General features: G+C 44.6%; 1 protein-coding gene across 1 annotated transcript in view; it reads right to left on the reverse strand.

The window, feature by feature from the left end:
• USP46 (ubiquitin specific peptidase 46) overlaps nt 1–20939 on the reverse strand; it is a 60934-nt gene extending 39995 nt beyond the window's left edge. Inside the window, exon 1 of the mRNA XM_036272790.1 lies at nt 20847–20939. Coding sequence (XP_036128683.1) covers nt 20847–20882 — 36 coding nt within the window. The 5' untranslated portion in view covers nt 20883–20939. The remainder of the gene's footprint in view (nt 1–20846) is intronic.
• Between the last annotated feature and the right edge of the window lie 496 nt (nt 20940–21435).

Below are 21435 nucleotides of genomic sequence, written 5' to 3' on the forward strand. Positions count from 1 at the left end.
TTTCTCCATGTGCTGTCCAAGACCCTCCTCCTCTCTGTGGGTTCCAGGCAATAACCATTCCCAGGCTTCATTCAGCGGCTCCGTGCCAACCCTCTCCAACTCTTTATCTCCATCCCAGAAACCTCACTTCTAAGTTCACTCAGACTGAATGAATACTGACATTTTCACTTGCTTGTCTCATAGGCAGTCAAAACCAATCTGCCCCAAACTAAAGCCTGTACTTTTCCTTCCCCCCCAAATCCAATCTTTTCCTGGTGTTTCCCCACTTAGGAAATGACAATGCCACCCTCCTCCTGGCTAGAAACCTCAGGACAGTGCCCAACATCCCCCTCTGTACTCTGCAGCCATCCATCACTGTCTTACTGATTCTCTCTCCTTAAATCTCCCAAATACATTCGCTTCTTTTTCATCTCCTGCCACCAGCATCTTTCATTTGAATTACAAAAGTGTCCTAAGTAGCCTCCAACATCCATTTATTCACCTCTGACCTGGGTGTCAACACAGCAGCAAAAGTGCTCTTTTTAAATACAAATCTGCCTAAAAATCTTTCTCCAGTGACTTCCACTACTGTCTCCAATGTCTCTCCCTTGCTAGTCACTGACTCCTACACAATGGCCTTCGTTCCCACCCACACATCACCTGAGATTCTTCCCTGCTTCCTCACTTCTCTGGGAATTCCTCACTGACCTCTTCCTAGATTAGGTTAGTCCCTTGACAGACAATCATGGCCCCTCGAAAATGTCCACACCCTAATCCCTGGAACCTGTGACTACATGACCTTCCATGGCAAAAGGGATCTGGAGATGGGGACAGGGGCCCCGATAAGCTGAGTGGGCCTGGTGCAGTCACAGGGGTCCTCATGAGAGGGAGGCAAGAGCATCAGGGTCAGTGAGATGTGAGGACAGAAACAGGGTTCAAAGAGAGAGACCTGAAGCTACTATGCTGCTAGCCCTGAAGGAGGGAGAGGCCATGAGCCAAGGCACACAGGCAGCCTCTAGAGACTGGAAAAGACAAGGAAACACATTCTCTCCTAGAGCCTCGGGAAGATGTGCAACCCTGCTGACCTCTAGAGCACTAAGAAAACTAATTTGTGTTATTTTAAACTACAAATAGGAAACTAACACACACACACACACACACACTGTTCCCCACTTGCAGCATCCTGTATGGCTCTCTTATAGTACTTATTCCAATTGTTATATATATAATTATTAACATCCATCCTAGCCTCTAAATTATACACCTAAAGGGAGCAAAGACTGTGTCTAACCTGTTCAATACTGTACTCAGTGGCAAGCACACAGTAGCCCACAATACCAGCTGGCGGGCTGGCGGGCGGGCTGGCTGGCTGAATGGGGATGTTTAGGGCTGTCTGAGTAGCTTGCATGTGTGGGCTCTCCCCACCTACTGCTCAGCGAGGTGGAAGTGGTACACCCCCTTATCCCTTCCTTCTGTAAACACATTCTCCAGGAAGTGCTCCCATGGATGCAGGATGTCATGGATAGTGACACAACCAAACTCTTGCTTCACCTGCTAGCATTTCCCATTGGTAATAGGATTTTTTGTGCATCTTTAACCGGTTTGGGGATTCAATATATAAATATAAATTTCTCCATAAGAGGACACAGACCTGATGGGGATGTTAGGTGAGATGATGATGATGGTGCCAATCAGGCAGCACCAGTCAACATTTCCGGTGAGGAGAATCCTTCTTTCATCCCTGCAATGCTGCTGTAAGCACTGTATTCTACCTACATACTCACACAGGGAGATAAGACGAGGAGACTGTAAAAAAGACCCAAATAAGATAAGCATGGTTTGAACAAGATGGACATTTACTTCTCTCTTTTATGCAAATATTCAAGAGGAAGGGGTACAGGCCTGATTTGGTGGCTCTGCAGTGTTGGGGACGCGGACTCTTTTTCTCTTGCTGCTCTGTCATCCTCCAGAGTCAGCTTCTCTCTGGAACCACAAGGCCACTTCAGCTCCAGCCATCTCACAGCCTCTGCCCGGGGAGCAGACAAGAAGGGAGACACTGCTTCTCCCCTTTCGAGGACGCTCCTCCCCTGTAACCTATTACCTCTGCTCACAACTGCACTGGCCGGGATCTAATCTAGTCACACGGGCCACACCTAGCTGCGAGGGAGCTTGGGAAATGTTGTGTGCACCTGAGCAGCCACAACCAGCTAAGTCAGAAAGGGAAACTGGAGACTGACTGAGGGAACAACCGGCAGTCAATGCTGCAGATGGTCCTTGCAACAAAGTGTGTAACAGAAAAAAGAACCATCTTGCACTGGTTGGATAATTACAGTGATCTATAGGATAGAATACCATGTAGCTATTTTTAAAAAGTAAAGTTGCTCTTCAGGTACTACTATGAAAATTTGTCCAAGACACAGTGGTAAGTAAAAACATGTTAGTGGGTGACAACGTGTACAGGACAGCACTGCAAACGTTATTCATTCCATCTACAGACTGAGCCCTGCTTTGGACCTGCACCTCTCTGCATCTGAGGGACACAGAGGAAATCAACAGATGAGTGCACGCAACACCTACACTTTCATGGAAATTCCTATATGAATACTTGAGCCCAGCTGGTGTGGCTCAGTGGACTGAGCTTGTCCCTTGCACCGAGAGGTCACTGATTCGATTCCCAGTCGGGGCACATGCCCAGGTTCCAGGATCGATCCCCAGTGTGGGGCGTGCAGGAGGCAGCCAAACAATGTTGCTACCTCTCTCACCCTCTCCTTTCCTATGTATAAAATCAATAAAAATGTATTTTAAAATATATATATACTTGAGAAATTATTAACAGTAGTCCTGGTGTCTGGGAATGGTCTAGAAGATGAGGTCACCGAGAGGCTTTGTTTTCTCAAGTGTTTGCACATTTTTTTTACTATGAAAATTTTAATAAAAAGCAAATTAATATCCTGCACACCAGTTATCCGCGGCCCACCTCAGAGCTGGACTGGCCATTTTGTTTTCTACTCAGCATGGATTTGCCTTTGATTTTGGTCAGTTTCTCTCTTGTCCTTAGTTTCTTGGCTGAGAGGCCTGGTTGTTGATACCCCGCCTGCCTACTGCTCAGGATGGCAGAGAGAATCCGGAAAAACGGTGATGCAGTAAGTTATAAATTGTAAGATGCACTACAAACCCAGAGGCCTGAACTTCCACAGCTAGCACCAGCACCGCGGCACAGAAGGCACACGGAGACACTGAAAATAACTGTTATATGGCCAGATGCTGAACAAAAAACTTATCTATAGCAATAAATCACATGGTCTGCAAGTATAAGAAACAGAATTCTTATTTCCATCAGTAAAAAATCTGGTAACCTTTGAAAAACAATGTGCCGCACTTTATTAAAAATAGAATCTCTGCTGGGACAAGTTCCAACAAGAAGATGGTAATGTTGGCTCTTCAAAGCACTTCTGAAAGCAATTCTGTGACTGCCTAGGGGTGCTACAAAGCACAAACAAACAACAAAACAGCTCAGGAAGGGTGAATCATAAATGCATGAGATGGGCATAGAAAGGCATTTCTTTGTAAAGCTTTTTTTTTTTTTTTAATCCTCACCAGAGGATATGTTTTTATTGATTTTTTTTTTTTTTTGAGAAAGAGGGAGGGGGGAGAGAGGGAAAGAGAGAAAGGGAGAGGGAGAGAGAGACAGAGAAACATCGATCAGTTGTCTCCCGTATGTACCCTAACCAGGGATTGAACCCGCAACCTTTTGGTATACAGGATGACACTCCAACCAACTGAGCCACCCAGCAAGGGTAAAGCACTTTTAAAAGATATTTATGAGAAAACACATTAGAATGTCTTCCTGGAAGGGGGAGATCCTTGCCCAGAGGGAGGATATGACCAGAACAATGGCACCACAAGGTCTAGAAAGACCAAGGACTCGCTGGCATCACATGGGGAGCCCAAACCAAACACAGAGCGCAGGAAGCATCCTTGGAGATCATCTAGACCATTTCACAGATGAAAAAACCGAGGCTCAGAGAAGTAAACCTACTTGCCCAAGATTACTCTAAGATAGCCCATTTTTACCCCACCCTAAGACAGACAGCCTCCCTTTTAAGTTTCTACCAAGTAGAGAAGGGACACAAGAAAGGACAAAAGTAACATGTAAGGATTTCTAAGTACACAGAGAATGTCATTAATTATAAACCATGAACTAAAATCTGTAATAGGAGAGGTGAATATTATTGCTAAAACCACATTTTTAGGTCTATGTTCCAAAGGATATTTATTCATTAAGTATGTTTGCAAAGTACAATAGTACCTAAAAAGCCTAGTTTTCAAAAGGAATATTATTCCCAGACGTCTGGTGACAAGAGGGCATTCCTATAGCCTTACAGAGAAATCTGAGCAAAGAGGAAGTGACGCAGCCATGAACGCGGGACGAGTCAGGAGCCGCCTGCCCGAGTGCAGGATGGCTGAGGAGGAATCATGGACACTGGTGTCCCAGATGTAATTAGTAATAACAATAACAGATAATCCACAAATAGCATTTACTGTGTCCAGTCACTGCTCTAAGACTCGATGTGTGTTTTACTCATGTTCATACTTAGAATAACAATATGAGGTGAATGCCATCATTTCCCCCATTTTATTTTTATTTATTTTTTGTTCTTAATCCTCACCCGAGGATATTTTTCCACAGGTTTTTAGATAACAGTGGAAGGGAGGGAGGAAGGGAGAGAAGGAGAAAGAGAGAGAGAGAGAGAGAAGGGAGAAGGAGAGGCGGAGAAACATCAATGTGAGAGAGGCACATCGATTAGTTGTCTCCTGCATGACCCTGACAGGGGTGAGGGGTTGAACCTGCAACCCAGGCACGTGCCCTTGATCGGGAATTGAACCCTCAACCCCTCGGTGCCTGGGCCGACACTCTAACCACTGAGCCAAACTGGTCAGGGCTGTTCCCCCATTTTAAAGATAAGGAAACTGAAACACAGAGAGGACAGTAACTTTATCCAAGTTCACACAGCTAGTAGGTCATGGGAGTGGGTTTGAACTCACAACCTGCCTCCAGAACGTGTACTCCCATCCTGACCCCCATGCAGGAGGACCCTCGGACCCACAGAACTGCAGGACTCAAGGGCTGGCAGGCGAACCCCGCCCTCGGAGGCAGCCCTCCAGCATTCCAGAATGAGGCTCACTCATGTGCTCTTCTGTGAAATCTCCCCAGAGCACTGCAACCTGTTTAAAGAAAACGCAGAACTGAGGTTGTAAGTCAGAAGAAACAAATGTCAAGGGGAGAATGAATTTTTCTCAAGGTGGTTTTAAGAACCGTGGATTTTTGTGTAGCCAGACAGAAAAAGAAAACAATATAGTGTTAAAAAGCACAAAGAGAAAACAGCATCAAAAAGCAGAAATGAATTCTAAAGAGTAAACCGTCACACACCTGATAATAGAATAATGTGCAATCTAACTGCCCTAACTTCTGAAGTTTTGTATAGATAACGATAACAAAAACAACGGAACAGAGAGAAAAGGAACCTATCAGAAGTATGCTGAACAAAATGTGTTAATATATTGATATTGCTCCTCTCTCTGTGTTGTGATTATTGGGTGCAGGGGTGGGAAGGAATTGGCACCAATTATATATCAGGGAAAAAATTGTTATGGTTTGTTTTGGGGGAGTTTTTTAAATCCTTACCCGAGGATATGCTTTTATTGATTTTAGCCGTTTTTTGTTTTTTGTTTTTTTTCCATCCTCACCCGAGGCCATTTTTGCATTTATCTTCAGATAGAGCGGGAGGGAGAGAGGGAGGAAAACAGAGAGAGAAACAATCATGTGAGAGAGACACATCGAGTAGCTGCCACCCACATGACCCCAACCAGGGCTGGGGAAAAACTGCAACTGAGATACATGCCCTCAGTGGGAAATGAACCCGGGACTCTCTGGTCCACGGGCCGACGCTCTAACAGCTGAGCCAAACTGGCCATGGCTGTTTTTATTGATTTTAGAGAAGAAGGGAGAGGGAGAGGAGAGGAGGGAGGGAGGGAGGGAGAGGAGGGAGGGAGGGAGGGAGGGGGAGGGAGGGAGAGAGGGAGAGAGAGAGAGAGAGAGAGAGAGAGAGAGAGAGAGAGAAACATCAATCAGTAGCCTCTTGTACGCACCTCCAACAGGGGACCAACCTCTCAACTTAGGTATGTGCCCTGACCAGGAATCAAGCCTGAAACCTTTTGTTGTATGGATGACGCTCCAACCAACTGAGACACCTGGGCAGAACACCATTATGCTTTTATCCAAAGAAAGCTGTAAAATACCTGCTGAGTCTCTAAAAGACAGAAAAGCAGACTGCAGTTCTGAGCCTCCTGGCTCAGACTACTGGGGCCAGTTCTCTGGCCCTCACAGGACTCCCCCTCCCTCCTGTCCTCCTCTGGCTCCCTCATCATCAGCTGGCTCCTGTCACTTCTTCAAAGCTACCTCACCTGACCCTTCCCTCTCACAGAATCCTATAGGTAGCTTCACAGCACTGATCATAATTTGTAATCACACTTATCTGTGATTATTAAACATCTGTCTTCCCACTGGACCACTAGTTGGCAAATGAGTCCACGGGCTAAATCTGCCCTACCAACTGTTTTTGTAAATAAAGATTTATTGAAACACAGTGACCGCCATTTGTTGTACCTGCTTTTACAATACAACAGCAGAAGTGAGTGGTTGCAACGGAGACATCATGGCCCACAAAGCCTAAAGTATTGACAATCTAGCCCTTTAGCAAAAACCCAGCCACCCCCACACTAGACCAATAGCTTGCAGAGGACAGGGACTCCATTGGACTGGTCTGCCAGGACCTAGTGGGGGCATTTGGCATATAAAAGCACTTAATAAATTTGCTGATTGAATGAACTTGGGAAACACCAGAAGGGTAAGCAGTATGAGCTACTGGTTCAGGAGACCTTCACGTCTATATATTCATTTAATCTTGTCCACTAACCCAAGGCCAATCACACTTGTTATCCCCATTCTACTCATGAAGAAACAGAGGGGCTCTGCCAAAGCTCCCCCAGTCCGTAAAGGCGGGGCCAGGTCTCAAACCTAGGCCAATCTATTCTAGAGTCTGAGTTCCTGACCACAAGCCAGGGAAGATGATCTTTTCATTCATATTTTTAGTAATTCCTTAGCTGCAGATGTAGGGACTGGGCAGAGAGCCAGGACTGTTTCTGAGCATGTCCTGGGCTGCTGGCTGGCACGCATTAACTCACCACCAGGCGCGCCACAGTCGGCGTGGCTATGAATGCCCGTCCTGCTCAGACAGCAGGCAAGTCACCCAGTCCTACTGAACAATACTTTCCCTCCAGATAAATTACTTACAGGGACTCACTAACGCCATCTCACACGTAAGGGAAAGAAGGTGAACAGAGGTTAGGTAACTCGCCAAGGTCAAGTGTTAGTATGAAGCTGAGGCCAGTTGTGAGCCCAAAAACTTAATACCAGTACACTACAATCCATTTCCTGCCTCCACAGTGCCCATCCGCCTCTTCCGGCTTTCACAGGGGTCAGTCATCCACAAGAAGGCAGTAAGGAGCATTTTCATTCTGCACCATGATAGCATGTCATTTCCATGCCTTACATGATACTACTAAGTAGGGAGAAATAACTCTGAAAAAGACCTCAATACGACGTTATTGAATGATGATAACCTAGAAGCAAAAACATCTGTTAATGAAAACAGACGACCCTGGGCTACATAGTGATCCCAAGTCACTGGGGAAGGAACAGTAAAGCACAGCTAGGCTCCGGCTTGGGAAACAGCTCTCCACATGTCTGGAGGAAGCATAACAAAGTTCTCATGCAATGATAAAATTTCAACTCAAAAGCAGGACAAACAACACGGCCGGTGTCTGTCTTCCAGCTGAAGGTGGAGGCGGAGGAAATGTTCACGGCCAGCCATGAACTCGGTGAGCTCCAAGCAAGAACCTCGATCGAATTCCAATGCTCTGTAAAACCACCATGACGCCTCCTTGATTATGGGTCTTGTAAGTACCTACCTTACCCAGAGTACCCTTCCCATCACTTCCTGGAAAAGCAGCATGGGTGGCATGGGATCTTGGCAAAGCCCTGGGTCCCAGAGGCCAACTCTGCAGAGCTGACTAATGGGGTGATTTAGAGCACACCCCCTCCCACACACACAACCCTCATCCCCCCCTCTCCAGTTCAAGCTCAAGGTCTTCATCAGTGAAAAACCAGGACACAAGTGTCCCCGCCTCACAGTGTGGGAGAACTGCCTGAATGTGTTTATGTGGCATCCCTGCCCTTGGAACCAAGCCCTCTGCATCAGTACTGCACCATCAGAGATCTTTTATTCTAATGTAACAATAACATCCTGTCGTGTACTGATTGCAAAATATAAAATATAAAATGCTGCACTCTCTGCTCGCATCCCCGAACATGGTGGCAGTGTGGGAGATGGAGCAAGTTCTTCAGAGCAATTACTCAGTGTTAACACTCCTGGGCTAAGTTCAGACTCTGAAAACATGTATAATGAATGAGTAATTTTGTATCTGTTGAGGTTAGTAATAAAAAATTGGGGTTTGTGTTTTATGTATCTTTGGGGTTTTTATTCCACTTCACTCATAATGCTTTTTTATTGTAGTTTACAGAAATATCAGTCTACAAACAGATTGAAAATAAAAATAAAACTGGTCCTTCCCTACAGACTTTGAAAATAATTGCCAACAGCAAAGCAGTTAATGAAATTCAGCTTCTTTCCTTACACATGTGAAGAGCTGCTCAAACTCACTCCTAGGAGGAGAAATGCAAACTAAAAATACACTAAGACACCATTTTCCCCCTGGCTGGCAAAGATCAAAAGGTTCCTGGAGAGCTTACTGTTTTGGCAAGGCTGTGGGCAACAAGAGTCACACAGACTGCGGTGGAGGGCAATTTGGCAAAACCCACCAAAGTTACAAGTGGAAATCCATTTCTAGGAAGTCAGCCGACAGACATCCTCCCACGCAAGTACGTGAAATGATGTATGGACAAAGTTGTTTCCTGCAGCCTAGTCTGTAAACACCAAGGACTGGAAAACTACCATTGTGCCCATTAGCGGAGGGTTGGTTAAGTGAATTCAATACATTAAAGCAACTGAATACTCTGCAGCCATAAAAAAAGAATGAGGAGGCTCTTCACATGCTGGCACAGATCCACCCCCAAGACACAAAAAGCAAGGGGCAGATACGGATGGATTAGTATAGGCTGTGTTATTTGTGTTTTCAGAAACTAGGAGAAAAATATAAACAGATATGCATCACATATATATGCACAAGACACCTCTGGGTGGAAGCAGAAGACACTGAAAATATTGACTGATACCAGAGACAAGAATTGGGTGGTGGGCATATTTTCAACATGTATCCTTTTGCACAATTTTAAATTTCTACCATGCAAACTCATAGTACCTATTAAAAAAACTTTAAATACTTAAAAAAAAAGGCTACTGATTTTTGACAGTGTGGATGGACCTAGAGGGTATTATGCTAAGCAAAATAAATCAGTAAGAGAAAGACAAACACCAAATAATTTCACTTATATGTGGAATCTAAAAATATATATATATATAGCCCAACCAGTGTGGCTCAGTGGTTGACTGTCAACCCATACACAAGGAGGTCGCCAATTCGGTACCTGGTCAGGGTACATGCCCAGGTTGTGGCCCTGATTCCCAGTGGGGGGCATGCAGGAGGAGGCCAATCAATGTTCTCTCTCATCAATGTTTCTATCTCTCTCTCCCTCTCCCTTCCTCTCTAAAAATCAGTAAAGAAAAAATTAAAAAAAAAAATGGACAATATAAACAAACAAATAAAACTGAAGCAGACTCACAGACACAGAGAAAAGACTGATAGTTACCAGAAGACAGGGGATTGGAAGGCTGGGTGAAAAGGTGAAGGGATTAAGCACTACAAAGTGATAGTTATGAAATAGTCACAGGGATGTAAAGTATAGCACAGGGAAGGTAGTTAATAATATTGTAACAACTATGTATGGTGCCAGGGAGGTACTGAAGATATTAGGGGGATCACTTTGTAAAGTATATGATTGTGTAACCACTATGTTGCACACCTGAAACTAATACAAAATAATAGTGAATGTCACTGTAATTGAAAAATAAAAAAATAAAAAGAAACTGAGCTTAGCTACTTTGTGTATTTTTTCAGTTAGAAATACCTAACTGTATATACCAAATAAAACAAAAGGATATGTTACATACTTACTAGAAGACTAAAATTCTTTTTCTATATGATATGCCCTCATCAGGAAAAGGAAAAACATTGTATCCTGACTGAATACAAAAGCTTTGTCACACACCATCAGCACTGCGTCTTCCAAGACACTGTAGTCGGAAATCACAGCTTCTTCCTCCTTTTGTCTACTTCGAGCACTTTCCCTCCCTGGTCTTGTCTTTGATTGGAAGCTAGATTACAACTTGCTCCCTCATCTCCTTCTCAGTACTGCTCACCAGCAGGAATGATTCTTAACATCTTATGGACCCAGAGAGTTAGCTGCCCAGTGCCCTGAAAGCCACAAAGTATCAGGGTCAGGACTGGGAACTTGGGACCTCGGGTCCTTAGTTCAGGGTTCTTTCCAACTACATTTGGACTCCTTTACTGGTGGAAAAAAAGAGGGGCTCTAGAATAGAACAGTAATGAAATGGCCGGGCACTGGGCTAAACACTAGACATAAATGATCCCATTTAAGGCCGCAACGGCCCAGGGAGGTAAGTTCTCCCATCACCCACGGGCTATGAATGAGAAACAGAGTCTCTGAGAGGTAAATAATGGCAAGCTCTCACAACAGCAGTGTGGAAACTCCATCCAAAGCTCATCCACATGCCAACCTGCCTTCCAAGGAAGCTCACAGCCTGTGCCTGCAAACCAGTTTGACAGTGTTCCTGCCACAGCCAGTTATCTGAACGACCATTAAAGAACCTCCTATCAGAGCCTATGCCTCCGAAACTCCACATCATGAGTCCGGAGGGACGTGAGCTAATCTCAGGTAGCATGAGTAGGAACGTTTTAGAATAAATATGTTTTTGATATGTATTCGAAAAACATATAACCAGCTCATCAAACCCATTACTTCACAGATGTCTTAGCACGGAATGAGGCCAAAATATTAGAAAATGAACAGATTTAAGGAAAATTACTAAACAAGTAAGTTCAGGTGGTTCACAGATATAAAGAAAACCAGGAAGAACATGACATTTGAGAATCGCTGGTCTTGGAACTGGATCCATCTCCATGGTTCTTCTCCAGAGGAAGAGACACGTGGGAATAACAGGCACCCCCTACACACCCAGCATACAATATACACAGGAGTTCTGAATGTCACTTTGTTTTTATCTATTTTATTTTTATCCTCCCTCCTCTTTGCACACTACACTGCCTCTCTCTGATGGGTAAGACAGGACCCCAGGTACCAAAATATCCTGAAAGAAACCTTGCATTTAAAAGGAAATGTCCTGTGGTGGTTTTAACCTTGGGTTGACGGCAGGCCTAGTTTGCCCTGAATAGCTCTGATCACACCTATAGTAGATCAATTAATGTTGAATCATTATTTTGAACACCCTCCTTCTCACTTTAAGAAGTGTCTGACTTTGAAACGAAACCAAACTGGCCACCTACTATCCCGCCGTGACCTGCTCCAGGGCAGAGCTGGTGGGGGAGAGCTGGAGCCCTCTCTCTAGCCCCGTCCCCCCATACCACAGAAACAGGGAGAACAGATCCTCCCTCCCCCACCTGGCCAACACCACAGTCAGACCAGACCATCTGGTGCATTTTGCCTCTGCTCTTGCCCAGCATCCTTCCCCCATCCAGCTCCACCCCAAACACCCACTAAATGTGAACAGCAGGTCAAAATAAAAGCAGAATTCCACAGGATCCTATAATATCAACAGCTTTGTACTTTGAGAAAACTGAAGGAAAATATTCACAGAAAAAATAAGAATTATTGTCAAAAGTAACGTGCGTGAGGGCATCACAGCTCACAAAATGTTTCTGTGGGCAGATCTCCTTTGATTCTCCATAAAAAGCTGCGAGGAAGGTTTTTCATCCTCTGCCTTTTTGTGTTGTAGGGAGATGAGGAAACAGACTCGAGATTTACCAAGCTCTGAGATTCCAAACCCCAAATCCTCCTCTCTAGAGCCTTATGGAAGGAAGACATTGTTTTCCTTTTATTTCCTAGGGCTGTGCTCCTCCCTAAACCAGGAGCATCTGGTCACCAGAGAGGTTGCTAGAAATGCAAATTCTCACTCCAGACCCACTGAATCAGAATCTGCATTTTAACAAGATCCCCAGGTAATTCCTGTGCACTGCTCGGCTGCAAAGCAATTCTTCCTTCCTACAAGCTACACCTCTTCATTCATTTATCCAAGAATTATTTACTGAGCACCCACCACACGTGTGCCAGGCAGTGTGCTGAATGGTGGGAAATTGACAGTGAATAAGATGAATATAGCTCCTGCCCCCGTGGAGTTAGGTGCCAGTCTAACGCAGTGGTTTCTCAACTTTGGCTGCTCATCAGAATAAACTGCAGCAATTAAAACAAAATGCAGGTCCCTGAAATCCACCCCAGACAGACCTATACCTATGAACAGTCAGAAACGCTCAGACTGGGGCCCTAGAACTATATCAAAAAAGCTCTGACTGGTGCAACCACTTTAGGGAGCAATTTGACAATACCTAATAGATCTGCAGAAGGGCACATCCTAAGAACAGCACTTCCAATTCCAGGACCATATCCTGGAGAAAAGAAGGCACATGTGTAAAGAAGACAGAAACAGGTACCTTCACTGTGGCACTGTTTCCAGAGAGAGTATCATGGAAACCGACCAAATGTCCCTAAATAAGGTACTGAAAAGTAAACTATCGTTAAGTCAAAGAATATGGCTATCAAGCAGTTGGAGTGAATAAACTAGAACTATATAATTGGTGAGTGAAAACAGCTGCAAAAGGCTGCATATTTTTACACACAAACATTGATATACTGCTTATGGATTCATAAATATGAGGTATAAAGACATGCACGGTAAACACTACACCAACTTCAGGAAAAGGGCTGTTTCTGGGAGGGAGAGGAGATAGGGGTGGTTAAAGATTTTTTAAGGTTTTATGTCTAAACAAAATATTAACCAACTATGACTAAATGTTAATACCTGTTAAATCTGAAGGGTACGTATTTGGGTATATATATATTAAAATACATTATTTTTTTCCATACTCTTTTGGGTGTTAATATTTTGCGATTTTTAAAATTTTTTTCTTTTAAAAGCTTCCCAGATGATGTGATATCTAGCCAGGGTTGGGAATCCCTGTTCTAGGAGCATAAAGTAATAAAAATCTGGCTATGTAATATCAAGAAACATATCTACACAGTGGCAATGATCTATAACTTTTGAAGTTAAATTACTACCTTAAAATTGTTACATAAATTTTTAAAAACTTTAACATGGCAGATAATTTCTATAAGCAATTTTGTTTAGGAGGCCAAGGTTATTATTATCCAAGGAAAGCAATATTTCTCAAAATGTGGCTGTCAGCTCAGCTAGAACAGAATGAGGAGTTGGGAGAAGAAAGGAATACTCGTTTGAGAATGCAGATTCCAGGGCCCACCTTAGGCCTACTTAGTCAAAGCCGCTGAGGGCAGAAACCCAGAGTCTGAATTTTTAATAAGAGAATGCACGTGTGGGCACAATTCTTCGATATACCAAAGAACCACTAAAGTATAATATATTTTTTTAGCTATTGTCAGTCACATTTTTAAAAATCATACATGCCTGTGTTCAATAAGATGACATTTGTCATACTGTGAAAATCAAAATAAGGTGCAAGGAATGTTTTCTAAATATTTGAGATAGTAATTCCACAAGTACCTTCAAGCAGATCCTGGTTAAGAGCTGGTTTCCTGCACAGTGTACCCAACCTGAAGGACACAGAAATGTACTGGAGGAAGAACATAATTTCATACTGCCTTTCTCATAGGACTTCGAAAAGCAACTAGGTAAACAGGAAAACTCCACAAGTCTAGCTTTTTTGTTGTTCTCAATGGAAAAGGCCCCAGACATGATTTTCACCAAAGCCAACTTCAATTAAACAGCGCATAAAAAAATGTGACTTGAACTGAGAGACCTGGCCAGCACAGTAATGTATTTGGAATTTGCTCTCAATACTCAAGATATTTTCTAGTCTAGTCTTTTTGCTATAAGGATTCACTTGTTTCATCTTATTATCATTCCCTCACCTGTATCTTCTGTGCCAACCCTATCTTTCTTGACATTGGTGGGGGGGGGGGGTCCCTGATATTCCCCTTCACCATCCTTTTCGCTATTTTCACATAAAACCACCACTGCAATCCTGACTTACAAACCCTGAAAAACTGCTCCAAAGTCTCTGGTTAAAAACCACCCAGAGCAATACACACACAAAAAGATGTTCAGCCTCACTAGTAAACAGGAAAGTGTACATTTTAAACCATGAAAATAGCATTTAGCACCTATCATACTGGCAAAACCTCAAGTCCAATCATGCTGGGTGTCTGTAAGCCTGTGGAGCAACTGGAACTCCCAAACACTGCTGGATAGAAGGCAAATGGGCACAACCGCTTTGGAGAGCAATCTGGCAATATGATAGGGTCAAAGAGGCCTGTCTTCTTTGACCCAGCAATTTCCCTTTTAGGCAGACAGAGAAAATTTAAATACATACACAGGGAGACAAGTTCAAAACGTCACTGCCTTACAATGGCACACACAAAAAAACTATAAACCCAAGTACTGATCAACAATAAAATAAATAAGTATACTGCAGCACATTCATGAAATGGAATAGTATACAGCAGTTAAAATAACCTAGAGTTAATGTATCTTAATGGATACATCTTAAAATCGTAATGTAAACAAAAGCAAACTGAGTTGTTCAGTATTACAGAGCAGGTTTAGAACATGAGGAAACAATACTATATCTGGTATATGAATCCATACATATCCAGTGACAGTATAAAAACACGTAATAAATACCAAATTCAGAACAGTGGTCACTGTCTGAAGGGAAGGGGAATAGGATGGGGTAAGGTTCACTTGTATTCGTAATATTTTATTTCTTCACATGGAGGTAGATACATGGGTACTCACATTGTCATTCTCCATATTTTTCTGTATGCCTGAAATTTACTACCACCCAGAAAATGAGTCTCAAGTCTGAGCTACTCTAAAGCATTTGCAGATTCTGAAAGTGACATCAGAACTTGGTGGAAGCTTCAGGAACCAATAGGGTTTCCCTCCCACACACTCTATCCACGGCACATAATCATCCTTGGAATTATGGTAAAATTCCATGCAGAGGACTTATGACATCCCCAAAAGTCTAAGCAGCAATCCAGAACAGAAACATTGCAAAATGTTTAGTGTGGAGGTTGGGTGCAGAATTTATTTGCCGCAAGAAAGTCTTTGATGATTTCATTTTGGGGTGGCCTTTTCTCTAAAGATCAGCAAGGCCTTTCAAACCCTTAGGCGAGCATTTGGTTTCATCACTACTGAAGGTTTATTATATGAAGTTGCACTAAAATATTCAGGCCAGAAGAGTTAACTACACTAAAAGACACCATCTTTTACAACTCTTTCAGTCGGTTTGCTTCGGGCTGGCTCCATGGATAGGCTAGAGATAAAACCAAGAGATGGCTTTCTGATGATACCACAGAACTAAGCAACATCTTAAAACCTCAACTCATTCAAACTAATTAGATAGACTAGGCTGGGGGGGGGGGGGGGGACGGATGGGTATGAACAAAAAAATTTTCTCTTAATTGGTAAGAGAATCAAAACTGAAGATTACTTTCAATTATAGCCCCCAACATACCAAAATTCCACATTAGTACAAAACAAATAGGTTTTACTGTATGGGTCAACTGGAACACATAAGGATGAAATCCAGCAAGTGGCATGACAGTCTTTAATTCTAACTAAATATTGACATTCAACTTTGTTTTCACCCTAAGATTCCAAGAAAAACTGAAAAGTATGTAGACTTAATTGTTAGGCCCTGACCCAACACAAACGCCTACATTAGACCCAAGAGGCTAGAACAGAATTTTTTTTTAAACATTAACCCACTCTATCCAGCAATTTCTAAAAACTGACAACTATCAGAGTAGACCCTCATACAAGACTGTAACAACTCCCAGCGGATACATCCAACTAAATTTAGTCTCCAGTTACCTCTGGAGCATGGGCAACGGAGGGAGAGGCAAGTTATCTCTTCTCCCAACTTGTGATTTACATATTTTTTAATGTTTTTAAAAATTTCCAATGATTCTCAAAATATGTAGCTCAGGTAAATAATTGACTTATCAAAATAAAATGCTCTCTATAAAAATCCTCTAGCTTGGTGTCAAATTTTTACTAATTTTACTTTCCCTTCATATCAAGGTGATTTCATTAATTTAAAAGAATTGAAATCTGGCACTCACAATGGTGTCCAATAATATCCTGGGGTTGTTCAATGGACGCTAAAATGCCAACATCTGGTAAGTCAACACAGTTTAAACAGGTAGTTAAGTACTCGGGTAGTTACTAACCAATTAAGAGAGATATATATAGGTTTTTTTTTATCCTCACCCAAGGACATTTTTCCATTTTTTTTTGTTCAGATAAAGTGGGGGGGGGGGGGCAGGGGGGCGGTATAGAGAGAAACATCAACGTGAAAGGGACACATCAAGTGGTTGCCAACTGCACGACCCCAACCAGGGCCGGGGACAAACTGCAACAGAGGTATGTGCCCTTAGAGGGAACCGAACCCGGGTCTCTCTGGACCGCAGGCCGACGCTCTAACCGCTAAGCCAAACTGGCCAGGGCTATGTATAAATTTTTATAAAGACTCTAAGAAGTACTATTCACTAAGAAGCTTTTGACAACAAAAAAATCAGTTTTAAAAGTTGAGAAAAACCAGGGTTGCAAGAAATACAATTTGTTTAACTGGAGAGACACCCAATGGTACAGATCCCAGTTCTAAGTTACATTGACTATAATCATGTCCTCATATAAAAAATAGTCAAACTTTGCTCAAACACAAATATATTAAAGAAACATCCTGCTGTGTTCACCAGTCTTTCCACTGTATTACTGCTGAGATTCTGTTCAACCTTTGTGTGGATGTCACACTACACTGAAATTTTCATCCTTATCAATGTTATGACCACAAGATATGAAAATGCTAAGCTCCTTAGAGACAGGGACTCACCTCATTCATTTATTCAGCACCTGCAACATAGTGTGTGCCAACATTGACATCGAAGGTCCTCAACAAATGGCCATTTATGGAAACAAAAATGTAATCTATTTGACACATGACATTTCCTCAATGATACATCTCACGGCTCTATTAACAAGTGAAATTAAGATGAGAGGATTTAGACCAATTTGCGTCAGTCCAAGTCCATTTCTAAAGGGCACGTTTGGTTTCTCCTAACAAATGCTTTCTCTTTAGAAAATTCCTCAAGCTCTTCTAACAGAAAACTTAACCCAAAACAAAAACCTTCCATTTGTAGGGCCATAAAAATACATAGGAAGTTACATCCATTGGTCTGGACAAAAATCAGAGGATTATCAACAAGGGACATTTCCTCATGCTTGGTAGCAGCTAGTGCATGTTAAAAATTACAACACACCAGCCAAACAAGCTTTATTATCTGTGAACCAGACACGCTGTGTGGCTGAGCTGACAAGCCTTGAGCAAGTTGATCAAGAATCGTTATGGCAGGAATTCACATGGAAGTAAAATTAAAACAAATGGAAACTAGCATTAAATTTCCAATGGACAATAAAACTTCAGTGGAAAGGGACAAGTGAAGGGAGGTGAATATTTTCCAAGTTCCCTATGTCTAAACTTGGCACAAGAAGTTTGAGAAGAAAAAAAAAAAAAACAGAGGTGTTTATTTCTCAATCACACGAAGGATTTACTACAAGTTTTGTTTCTGCTCCGCTGGGTCCTTTCTCGTTTGGTGGACAAAACAAATCCACTTTTCAATGGTATGTCTTGGTTTGTTCAAGTCCTACCTAGAAGGATGATATCGTTTAACACCCTATCTGGAAAAACATCATCGTATTTACAATATGCCAAATGATCTGCTTTTTAAAAAAAAGGCAATCGCCACTTGCTAAGATCTTATTACAACTACTCAAACCAGCTAGGACAAAGGGAGTTAGGAGAGGGAAGGACCAATAAGAGCCCAAGGGATTAGCTACACAGAAAGGAGAGACCCACAGAAGACCTACCTGGAAACAATTCATCATCCTGTGAGGAATCTAAAGAGTCCAATGAAAATTTACATCCGATCCGGTAAAGAGACAGCCATATGCTCATCACCAAGCCTTCTCTTGTGGGAAGTGAGACTGGGAGGGACTAGGGTGACCTGAGCAGCCTTTTATAAGGGGCGGGGTTAAGGATTCCCATCCCAGCCTTTGTATATTGCCATTCGTTTTGGTTTACACAAATGAACATGTGAATTGTTTATATTAGTGGCTTCTTCCAACAGGTCCAAGAAGGCATAATCTCCATTGTCCTTCAAACTACTGAAGGTGACATGAGATGACACTGATAATAGCTAACACTCACTGAGTACCCTACCTGCTATGTACTAGGCCTAGTAACTCACTTAATACAACAGTCCTAGGAGGTAGGAACCATTATCATCCCATTTCTAGAGATAAGGAAAGACAGAGCACAACCTATTCAAGGACAAAAAGCTGGTACGTGTTAGATCCTGGACTTGAACCCAGCAAGTCTTCATTACTTGCTCAAGACACAGTGTCCAATAGGAACAAAAAACTCCCTACTTATGAAGTATTGGTTCCTCGCCTTACCTGGGTGATGATCCTAAATTTGGTACCTTTTTAAAGATTCCACATAAAGTTGTCAGCTCTCCAGACATAGCACTAGCCTGTCCTCTCATGTCCTCCCTGCAGCTTGCCTCCCTGGCTGAGTTTTACTGGAAACAGGTAGTGACATTCTGCCCTGGTGTGCCAAGAAGCCCCAGCTGTATTGAAGAGTGGAAAAAAGAAAAAAAAAAAAAGGCTGGAGGCAGGCTTCCTCTTGGGACACACTAGCTCTCAAGTTTCCAAGCTGCTTTAGTACAGATAGGTGTTACCACACACAAGCAGGACAGGAATACTACCAAGGGCTGGGACTGCACCTCACTGCCCTATAAGTGAAGCCACCCCAGCAAGCATGAAAGAAGAATATTCAAACTGCTCTGGTTTCAAAGTTCCCCTCAGGCGCTGATCTTGGAGAGAAATTGAGCAGGAAGGCATCACCTTTTCACTGCACCAAGCAACATTAATGCCACTGGACAGGTAGGAGCAGGAGACCCATCCCTGGTGAAGAAGGACAAGAGAGGAAACGGATATGCTCCAGGAACCCAACACATTTAACTGGTCCTGTGCCAAAACCTTGGCAGCCATAACTCTGGGAAGCCCCAGCATTTGTTCTGCTGACAACGGCAGTGACAACATCCAACAGTGCTGAAAACTGAAGCCAGCATCAGTGGGTCTCAATTCCACCCCTGAGCTAACACATGGCTCCTTAATGCTCCTTTGCCATGTGTTAATTTTGCAACAAAATGTGGGACAGAAGATTTAAAAGGCTGTGTGATGGGGGAAGGGTAGTCAGATCACCTTACCTCCAGACTTCTCAATTAAGCCTCCTCAGATTCCCTTTAGAGGCCTGTATTACTAGCTACAAGGGAGGTTCTCCCCAGCCTGCCATTAAAAGAACACGTGTTCCAACTGGAGATAGTGGAGCTTTGATGGGAAGTGTGGGGGAAGGACCCTGTGGAACCAAAGCAAAGCACACACACACACACTCAACCTGCACAGGAGAACAATGTCTTACTCCAGGGGGCAAGCTGTGCACACCAAGGCTCTGACAAGTGGGGGTGCCAGCAGGGTGCACCCTGAGGACCCAAGGGCTAGAAGCTGTTCCTGCAGAAACTGAAAAGCAAGGGAAAGCAATGAGAGAAACCCAAGTTAAAGTCACCACCACATCCTGGAACCAGTCCCCATCACAGCCTAGTGATGTCCCCTTGCTGTGTCCACGCCCACCAGCCTCCACTGGGTCTACAGTGCCTCAGGCAGGATAACCCTGAAGACTTCCTGCACTGGCACAGCTGGCCCCACCACCCTTGGGCCTTCAAATGTTTCTGCATATAACCTTGTCCCTCTTTCACAAATGGGGAAACTGAGGCGTCTAGAACAAATTACTGTGCTTTCTCAAACCAAGTGAAGTTCACTTCTCTAAGCACAATTTTGCACTTTTTTCAGCTTTATGACATTTATGACATAAATGTCTTCAGATACCCCGAATGCCTTTGCAAAGTGAATGTTAAATACAGTTTAAGGAGTGAACTCAAAATGAGACGAGGGCAGTCAGCGACGCCAGCAGGGATTCTTCTACCGCAAGGACAGGAAGAGTGCCCCCCATCCCCAGCTTGTCCCCCCAGACCCCTCCCCTGGGACGTCCGGGTTCGGCCTCCCCCAGGACTCTTCCACCACAACCCGAGGGCGGAGGCACGCGGCACGGCCCGGGGACCCGCGGGCGGGCTCCCAGGTCCCCAGGCAGAGAGGGGGCGGAGGGTTCGAGACCCCTCCCCCAGGGGCTCCAGGGGCTGCGGCCGGCCGGCCCAGCCCGGGGCCAGGAACTTCTAGCGGCGCCGCGCGGACCCTGCCGCCCCTCGCCCCCACCCCCACCCGGCCGCCGGCTAGTGTGCGGCTCGGGTTTCCCTTTCTTTGCCTCGCCGCGCCTCGGGCGCGACCCCGCAGGCGGCGGCGGCGGCAGCCACTCACCATATTACAGATGGAGGCGATGTTTCGGACAGTCATTAGTCTAAAGGTTGCAGCGATCCCGCACCGCCATCTTTATAAGGTGAAAACAGGACTGTCCATGGTGGAGCGCTCGCGGGGAGGCCGGGCGGCGGCGGGGAGGCGGCCGGGGGTCCGGCTTTCAGTTTGGCTGGGAGAGGGAGGCCGGGAGGGAGGAGGCGGAGGCGGGAGGGCGGGGACGGCGGGGACGGCGGGGAGGGCGGGAGGAGAGCGGAGGGCGGGGATTGGCGGAGCGAGGGAGCCTGGGCCGCGGCCGGCGGCGCGGGGAGGAAGGGCGGCCCGAGCGCGCCGCGTGCTGCCCGCGCCCTGCGCCCCCGCGGTGCGCTGGGCCCCGGCCCGGCCCCGCCGCCTCTCCTCCCTTCTCCGCCCGCCCGCGCCCCGGGCCACCGTGCTCGGCGTTTTACTTTTCCTTTTATTTCTTGCTTCACTCTATTTGGGCTGAAATGCGGGGCCAGGCCCTCGCCCGCGCGCTGCTGCAGCCACACCGCGCGGGTCCCCCGGTCAGACCCAGATGCGACGGCGACGGCCTCCTCGCGGCCCGCGTTGCGCCGGG

This window comes from Molossus molossus, unplaced genomic scaffold, assembly GCF_014108415.1.
Source record: "Molossus molossus isolate mMolMol1 unplaced genomic scaffold, mMolMol1.p scaffold_m16_p_1, whole genome shotgun sequence".
Taxonomy (NCBI): domain Eukaryota; kingdom Metazoa; phylum Chordata; class Mammalia; order Chiroptera; family Molossidae; genus Molossus; species Molossus molossus.